This window comes from Mizuhopecten yessoensis, unplaced genomic scaffold (assembly GCF_002113885.1).
Source record: "Mizuhopecten yessoensis strain PY_sf001 unplaced genomic scaffold, ASM211388v2 scaffold11107, whole genome shotgun sequence".
Lineage (NCBI taxonomy): Eukaryota > Metazoa > Mollusca > Bivalvia > Pectinida > Pectinidae > Mizuhopecten > Mizuhopecten yessoensis.
In genome coordinates, this window is record NW_018408883.1 from 202480 (window position 1) to 211981 (window position 9502).

Genomic DNA, 9502 nt, shown 5'->3' on the forward strand with positions numbered 1-9502 from the left:
TTACTGTAATGCTTGCGCAAGCACAAGTACAGCCGAGCTTAAATAATTGGATTATCTAATTAACCTTGCATAATACAGGCGTATGTGCGCTGCGGTAGTCAAGAGAACACATATTCATTGCATTTTACTTCTGTGGCACTATAAATGATACCATTGGAAGCACGGCCCAACTACAAACAGAACACAATACATCTCCAGCACACACACAGGCATACACACATAGGGAGATATTAGCCAGGTGGCATAGGACTAGTAGTTAGCGCCTGATAAGGCAGCTCCGGTTTTGATGAATAGTTTTGTCATTTCCTGTTTTGGTAAATAGTTTTGTCATTTCCTGTTTTGGTAAATAGTTTTGTCATTTCCTATGTTGGTAAATAGTTTTGTCATTTCCTGTTTTGGTAAATAGTTTTGTCATTTCCTGTTTTGGTAAATAGTTTTGTCATTTCCTGTTTTGATAGATAGTTTTGTCATTTCCTGTGTTGGTAAATAGTTTTGTCATTTCCTGTTTTGATAGATAGTTTTGTCATTTCCTGTGTTGGTAAATAGTTTTGTCATTTCCTGTTTTGATAAATAGTTCTGCAATTTCTTGTTTTGGTAAATTGTTTTCTCATTTCCTGTTTTAATAAACAGTTCTGCAATTTCTTGTTTTGGTAAATAGTTTTGTCTTTTCCTGTTTTGGATCTATTATAACACATAGTTAATCATATATAGTTTTGCCATCTTGAATTGTAGTTAAAACTAATTGTATAATTGTAGGGAAAGGGCTTCGTATAAGTTGTTCACCTTGTGCCCAATCCCATTGCTAATAATCGGCAATAAAATATGTTAAAATAAAAGATATTTTTTTTTTACAAGTTTGACATAAAGCCATTCTCCGTATGAATAGGTACTCGTAATCCACGAATTCGTGATCTCTCGGGAAGGGGATTTTCGGGAAACCACGAAATTTTGAGGCCCACGAAAATTATTGATTTCGCAGTTTGTAGTGAGACCTCACAGTGAACTCTGTGGTTGGATCATCAGTTATTGTCACTAATACACGATAATTTCCTGGCATCTTCCTTCTCTCTTACCTACCCCTCCTTATTTCTTACCTACCTCACTTTCTCTCTTACCTACATCTCTTTCTCTCTTACCTACCTCTCTTTCTCTCTTACCTACCTCTCTTTCTCTCTTACCTACCTCTCTTTCTCTCTTACCTACCTCACTTTCTCTCTTACCTACATCTCCTTCTCTCTTACCTACCTCTCTTTCTCTCTTACCTACCTCTCTTTCTCTCTTACCTACCTCTCTTTCTCTCTGATTAATGAAATAACACGTGTTGGCAAGGATTTATTTATGAGGTGATATCAAACCTTGTGGTGACATCAGTAGCCTTAATTACCCCTATCCCTGATATAGACCGTATAGCAAGTTACAGACTAATCATCATCGGGTGACAATAATGTGGATGAAAAAATTCAATATACAATCATATAGTTTTTAATGTGGGCTGTATGAGTGGAAAATGCGTTTTATTTCGTTTTTTTATAAACGGTATTCCAGAAAAATGTCTAAAGGGTAATAAACCACTTTATGATATAGTCATACTTTTTGTTACAAAAAGTTGATAGATTTCTGTAAATTTGTATCTCTACTAAGGTAGTTATATGTACATTCTAAAACAATATTAACCTTTTGCAAATCACACCCTCGAAAGCTCTAGTTCATTTTTATGAACACGAGGGCTATAATTTGGCCGTCGGTATACGTATAATGAAGGTTATAAAATACATCCTTAATATCGGAAAACTATTGTTGTTTTCTTTTTGAAGTTGTACAGTGTATTGAGAACGCGTTACAGGGCAACGTTTAGGAATAAATATCGAATATTAAAAATGGGCGTGCCGAGAATCGAAAAGGCTTCCTTCTAAAATATATATCATTCTGTACAAATAATGCCCGAGTTTATCAATACACGCCCTTGTTATGAGCTATTGTAATGGAGGAGTGTTATAACAATTACGTCATGGGTAGGAGTTTCTCGACCGAGGGAGTACCTTTAATCTTCCTCCGTAACACGGCTCCGCTCGCTCAATCACGTGCATGGATTTCTTTTGTTCATTCCTAGTTAGTTATTTCAGTAAGTGGGAGTAAACAATTTGACGTTCAGCAACAGGAGTTGAAACAAATCTGTCAAATTCCATGTATTATTTCCTCTCTTTTCTTTAGTGAAAGATATATTTTTTAGATTGCGTATTTCTAAACCAAAAAATCGACAGCCGTTGTACATTTTGTTTTGTATCACTGACCTACACAGAAACGGGACTGTTAACTGTAAAACGGAAATGTTAACGGTGTGGAAATACTCGCGTAAGCGCGAAATATTCACACGTGAATATTTATCTGCAGATTAAGCGAATATGATTAGTTAAAAAAGTCACAGCGCGAAGATTTCAACTCGCAAGAATTTCCATTTTTACAGTATTTGATTCGGAGTATATAACACACTTTATATACATCATTTTTATACTACTAATAATAAAATACAAAGTTTATTGCAGTCATCGTGCCACTTTTTTAAATATTAATGAGGTTGAGGCCAGCGCGTGCCGAAACATGCACTATTGGTTGGTTTAGCGAAAACATGGCTGCGCTTCCAGCCAATCACACCGCGGGTCTCGGCATGCGCTGACCTCAATCTCATTAATATTAAAACTCTGAAACTCTGAAATTGCATGTGTATTTTGAGGAAACAGAGATCATGTCCGTGGAAGGAGTATACATTTTACGTGCATATAGTAGGTTTTTAAAAGAAAATTCATCCATCTTTCCAACGGTACTAAGCATTTTCCCGTAGTTCAATTAGAAATGTTGTTTTTGACACAAGAATGTTAGGTGGGGTCGGCTATGTAAAATTACTCTGAACATCTTAGTTTGGGTCCAAATATAGCTGTAACAAGTTCTCAGGTCCCTGTGGTGACACACAGTAATTAGTATGTACAGTACCTTCCCTGTACAAATAGTCACCATGTACACTGTACGACCATCCTCGGGGATGATCGTACCTCTAGATTACAAGGTAAAGTCCTTTACATACGGTAAAGTCACAACCCTCATCCCTAACACAAGGTATACTCCCTTTACATACAGTAAAGTCACAACCCTCATCCCTAACACAAGGTATACTCCCTTTACATACGGTAAAGTCACAACCCTCATCCCTAACACAAGGTATACTCCCTTTACATACAGTAAAGTCACAACCCTCATCCCTAACACAAGGTATACTCCCTTTACATACGGTAAAGTCACAACCCTCATCCCTAACACAAGGTATACTCCCTTTACATACGGTAAAGTCACAACCCTCATCCCTAACACAAGGTATACTCCCTTTACATACGGTAAAGTCACAACCCTCATCCCTAACACAAGGTATACTCCCTTTACATACGGTAAAGTCACAACCCTCATCCCTAACACAAGGTATACTCCCTTTACATACGGTAAAGTCACAACCCTCATCCCTAACACAAGGTATACTCCCTTTACATACGGTAAAGTCACAACCCTCATCCCTAACACAAGGTATACTCCCTTTACATACGGTAAAGTCACAACCCTCATCCCTAACACAAGGTATACTCCCTTTACATACGGTAAAGTCACAACCCTCATCCCTAACACAAGGTATACTCCCTTTACATACGGTAAAGTCACAACCCTCATCCCTAACACAAGGTATACTCCCTTTACATACAGTAAAATCACAACCCTCATCCCTAACACAGGGTAACTTCCTTTACATACAGTAAAGTCACAACCCTCATCCCTAACACAAGGTATACTCCCTTTACATACGGTAAAGTCACAATCCTCATCCCTAACACAAGGTATACTCCCTTTACATACGGTAAAATCACAACCCTCATCCCTAACACAAGGTAACTTCCTTTACATACGGCAAAGTCACAATCCTTATCCCTAACAAAAGGTATACTCCCTTTCATATAGGTAGATTTTTACACGACGTAATTGTCTTTACACACGGAAAACAGACCTTAAACACATGCTCATTACGTACGGTAAATATACGGTAGTATGTCCCATTGTATATACTACACTTACGGATGTATGCCCCACTGTAGGCAAAACACGAGATAGTTCTACTGAATCTACTGTGGTTTATCCTATATGTAGTAACCTCTCCTTCATTTCGTGTTTTATATAACAGTAGCGCAATAGGGCCAGGAGACTTCCGTCAACAAAGTTCAGAGCGACAGTCTAACAGTTTGAAGTCTAAAGTTCGAATCCGGGTTTAACCACCTTGTTTTTATACACTTGATACATTTATTTTGTCATTTTATCCTAATCATTTTCCGCGAAAGGTATGGGTTTCGTTACAGAAATGATCTGTCAATGCTATAGTCATACCGGAACGATCAACTCCCTTAGTCCCCTTACACTCTTCTTACACACGAGACACGCCTTTGCACAAAACACCTCACACATAAATTACTCCATGTACACGCGGTAGCATGCGTTTTTCTTTCCTCACAGTATACAAAACTGAAAAAGTGGGGTATTGCCAATCAAGGTGTCAGGAAACAAAAAGATTGTCAAGAAGCGAACAGAAAATAGATATATCCAAGAATTTCTTGATGTCAATTTCAGGACAAATTTTCATGTCAAATTGACTTGAAGAGAACACAAACAAAACGTAAATATCAGGTCAAAAATTGACCTCAATTTGACATGATAAATTCAGGTCAACTTCAGCTTAGGATTTGTTCAGGTCAAGTTGACATCAAGCAATTTTGCCTGTGTATTGAGAACATAAAAGCAAATCACCAATTTGAGAGGAAGACAAAAACAAGTCTTTGAGAAATTCCTCAAGCTCATCCATGTAGGTTTGAACGGTAATCTGATTCAACATGGAGGACGGTACCCATCTAAAACCCTGCCACGTGCAACCCTCTGCAAAGGTAACATGTACTTTCAAGCTGTCTACCGTAACCAAGCTTGCATGTCATCTTCATAGTTGACGTAATTTTATCTTCCATGTGGATGGGTTGAGCTGGGCGAAGTGCAAGGTTTTAGTTTTCGCCCTAAAGTGGCCTTCGACGATCAAGTAATGTTGATTTTGTACTACAGCTGCCCTTAGCAATACATGTACGCCTGCAAATACTATTTCTAGAGGATTCTGCATGCTAAATGTTCGGCATAAAGTTACATTTTGTTGGCCTTTCTTTTGTCATTTCATAAAGAAAGACCGTGGATACAGACCTTAAAGTGGCAATAGTCACAACTCTTACAAAACGAATATGTCATGTAGAAACAATGTTGATGTATCGATATTGCAAATAATATTACTCAAATCACAGAATTATCCGTTTATGTGGTCGAATGAGGTGGCACTATAAATGAAGCCGTTCGAAGCACGATCCCACTACAAACAGAACACACTATATCTCCAGCACACAGGCAGGCATACACACATAGGGAGATATTAGCCAGGTGGCATAGGATTAGTAGTTAGTGCCTGATAAAAAATCTCAAAATTATATTTATTAATGTATATGCGAATTGTATTAATTTTATTATAGGCATATGTAAGCTAGATAGGGCGCTATATCAAACGCTGTATATCATATTATATTACCGGACAGCGTACTTCGCCGGACATTTCCAACAAAATTATCTCCCCTTAGTCATACTTTGGTAAATAACTGATCTGTGATTACCCTATGATTTTAGTCTAAATATTTTTCCCAATGTTACTTTTGAAAAATAAATATCCCCCCCCCCCCACTTAAATATTAATAGAATACTCCCTCTTAACACCCTACGTTTGTAACTGAACACTTTCCCTTAATCCTACATTGTTTACTGAATATTGCAATTGAATACTCTCCCCTAATTCTACATTTGTGATTGGAAACTCTCCGCTAACCTTACACTTTTATTGAATACTCTCCGCTTATTCTACATTGTAATTAAATACTCTCACCTGCCCTATATTTACATAAAATAATTTTCCCAAAATCATAAATTTGTATTTGAATAACATCCTCTAACCATACATTTGTTATTGCACATTCTCCACTAATCCTACATTCGTAAATCAATACTATTCCCTAACTCTACATTTGTAAATTTAATACTCTTCCCTAACCCTACACTCGGAAATTAATACTATTTTCTAACACCACATTTGTAATTGAACATACTCCCCTAACTCAACAGTGTAAGCATTTAAAAAGAGCGTTATATTGAACCCGGGATCATCCCAATCATTCAGCAATCTGATGGTACGAATAAAGGTTTCGTTCGAAAGAATGAATGGTGCTGGTCAACAGGGAATGAAAGCCATCTTGAATCCCCTGGTGATACCGCGAACACGCATGGATAGTTAGTTAACAGCAGAACGTAAAAGGAAATGTACTGTGGTATTCAGCGATTAACAATCTCAGTAACAAGAAGCCCTGATTCTCTGAAAAACTAAATTATCTAGGGAAGGGGAGGATAAATTACTCACCTTTTAGGAAGAAGCATTGCAAGATTGCCATCACAAAACGATGTTCCATGACTGCAGGTCTATGAGCACACCACACAATATAGGGAACTCGTTGTATGAAGAATTATTTCCCGTTCAACGTTAGAAATCCGCACACAAACGTATTGGAGGTTTAATCTTGTCCAAAACAGCTTTTAGAGGTTTGTATACAAACAAAAGTTTCGGAGCTTTAGCATTGTCTCATCTAGTTCCCCAAGATTTTAAAGCGCGTGGTATATTTCCTTCTGTCACGTAACAATAGTTCACGTATGAAGAAGCCTCTGTGGTACTGTGTAGCCTTAATGACACTAGTATGTTTATAGCGGCATTTCACACCAGTAGTTCATCGACAGTCACCCACTTAAATTCCTTAGGATAAAATCATACATTCAAAAACTGGTTCCGAAATTTTTGTTTTAACATATATCAGCACTTTTTCACGGTATCTCACTTATATCCCAATTTTGTTGACATTTTGTCATCTTTCCTATTATCTTTCAAATATCTATAAATCGTTGCCTGTAATTATTACAGAGAAAGTTACCAATATACTTGTATTAAATCTTCATCTCAAACTTACCACGTGCATCCTAAAAATATTTGTCTTTTCATAAATACGTTATAACGTCCTTGCTGGTCATGCATGAATGCCTGAACACTTTGTCACATATAGCGAATATCATCATTGGAATTCCATTTCAATACAACTCTGCATACATCGGATTTCCGGGGAAAAGAACCTGCTAACACATAAACGCCCTAGTTTTATGTACCGTTTGTTCATATTGATACAGACATTAAGACAAACTATACCACTTTTTCTTTTTAATAATTCAACTTATTCTATGAATTTCATCACAGTTTTAACTTATTTGTGAAAACAATGAATCATGAACAACACTAAATATCCTTTATCACTCATGGAGCAATTGAATGCTATTTCACGATGTCGCCGTCCGTTCGCCTTTAATCTCTGTCACTGATAAATTTGGAAGCAATTCCAATTAAATGTTTAATTATCCGGAGAAATTTCGTCCTGATTTTAATGGTGGTTGGTTTTGAGAGAGATGGTGTTTCGACAACTGTTCCCAACCTATTGAAAGCTAGCGTAGGCTGTGCTTTGCTAGCGTCAGTGCAAATATATATCTCGTGGAGACTGCTGCATTCGGAAATAAACACGTGGTGCTCTACAACGCTGGTATAGTCTCTACGTAACTGGATACAGACTTCAAACCGGCAGGTAGATATGATCATCATTTAATCCGAATTATGCTCTATCATTTGACTTGTAATCGGTTTTTTTTCAAATATCACACAACATCATAACGATCCTTAGACTTATCAGCTTTGAGTGAGAAGTACACTCTGATACGGTCCTACAGTATCACACGTTACACATTGATTTCTTATAAACGGCATCCAATCAGGATACTCACATATATAACTAGAAAATTTGAATATATTCAGTAATTACTATAAAAGCTTATCGCCCGTTCGGTCGGATGGCGCTGTCAATAGCGCACTCGCCTTTCACCAAGACGACCGGGGTTCGATTCCCCGATCGGACGTGAAAAGGTATTGGGTCATCTTTACCAACTCCGGATACTCCGATTTCCAAACGGGCAGTGAAAAGTTCCCCCTGCGTGTCTGCGACAGTCTTTGAGCCAGAAGTTCCCCCTGCGTGTCTGCGACAGCCTTTGAGCCAGAAGTTCCCCCTGCGTGTCTGCGACAGTCTATGAGCCAGAAGTTCCCCCTGCGTGTCTGCGACAGCCTTTGAGCCAGAAGTTCCCCCTGCGTGTCTGCGACAGTCTTTGAGTCAGAAGTTCCCCCTGCGTGTCTGCGACAGCCTTTGAGCCAGAAGTTCCCCCTGCGTGTCTGCGACAGTCTATGAGCCAGAAGTTCCCCCTGCGTGTCTGCGACAGCCTTTGAGCCAGAAGTTCCCCCTGCGTGTCTGCGACAGTCTTTGAGCCAGAAGTTCCCCCTGCGTGTCTGCGACAGCCTTTGAGCCAGAAGTTCCCCCTGCGTGTCTGCGACAGTCTTTGAGCCAGAAGTTCCCCCTGCGTGTCTGCGACAGTCTTTGAGCCAGAAGTTCCCCCTGCGTGTCTGCGACAGTCTTTGAGCCAGAAGTTCCCCCTGCGTGTCTGCGACAGTCTTTGAGCCAGAAGTTCCCCCTGCGTGTCTGCGACAGTCTTTGAGCCAGAAGTTCCCCCTGCGTGTCTGCGACAGTCTTTGAGCCAGAAGTTCCCCCTGCGTGTCTGCGACAGTCTTTGAGCCAGAAGTTCCCCCTGCGTGTCTGCGACAGTCTTTGAGCCAGAAGTTCCCCCTGCGTGTCTGCGACAGTCTTTGAGCCAGAAGTTCCCCATGCGTGTCTGCGACAGTCTTTGAGCCAGAAGTTCCCCATGCGTGTCTGCGACAGTCTTTGAGCCAGAAGTTCCCCCTGCGTGTCTGCGACAGCCTTGGAGCCAGATTTCCCCCTGCGTGTCTGCGACAGTCTTTGAGCCAGAAGTTCCCCCTGCGTGTCTGCGACAGTCTATGAGCCAGAAGTTCCCCCTGCGTGTCTGCGACAGTCTAGGAGCCAGAAGTTCCCCCTGCGTGTCTGCGCCAGCCTTGGAGCCAGATTTCCCCCTGCGTGTCTGCGACAGTCTTTGTGCCAGAAGTTCCCCCTAGGTGTCTGCGACAGTCTTTGAGCCAGAAGTCCCCCCTGCGTGTCTGCGACAGTCTATGAGCCAGAAGTTCCCCCTGCGTGTCTGCGACAGTCTATGAGGCAGGCAGCCCGGAACCAACGTAATGTGTTTTCTCACTATCACTGTCCTTTTACAGATATCCCTGATCCCCGGAGTGCAGCCATCTCATCGGGACGCTTGCCTGCCGATTAACTTTCCACGGGGTAAATATACTTTAGTATAGTACCCAAAATTTAGATGAAATGTTGATGATTTTCATGAGCAGGTTCTACTTTTGCTA

At 40.1% G+C, this 9502-nt stretch overlaps 1 protein-coding gene across 1 annotated transcript in view; it reads right to left on the minus strand.

The window, feature by feature from the left end:
• The window catches only part of LOC110465921 (neuronal acetylcholine receptor subunit alpha-10-like), a 59019-nt gene extending 52293 nt beyond the window's left edge, over window positions 1-6726 (minus strand). Inside the window, exon 1 of the mRNA XM_021522096.1 lies at window positions 6521-6726. Coding sequence (XP_021377771.1) covers window positions 6521-6569 — 49 coding nt within the window. The 5' untranslated portion in view covers window positions 6570-6726. The remainder of the gene's footprint in view (window positions 1-6520) is intronic.
• Between the last annotated feature and the right edge of the window lie 2776 nt (window positions 6727-9502).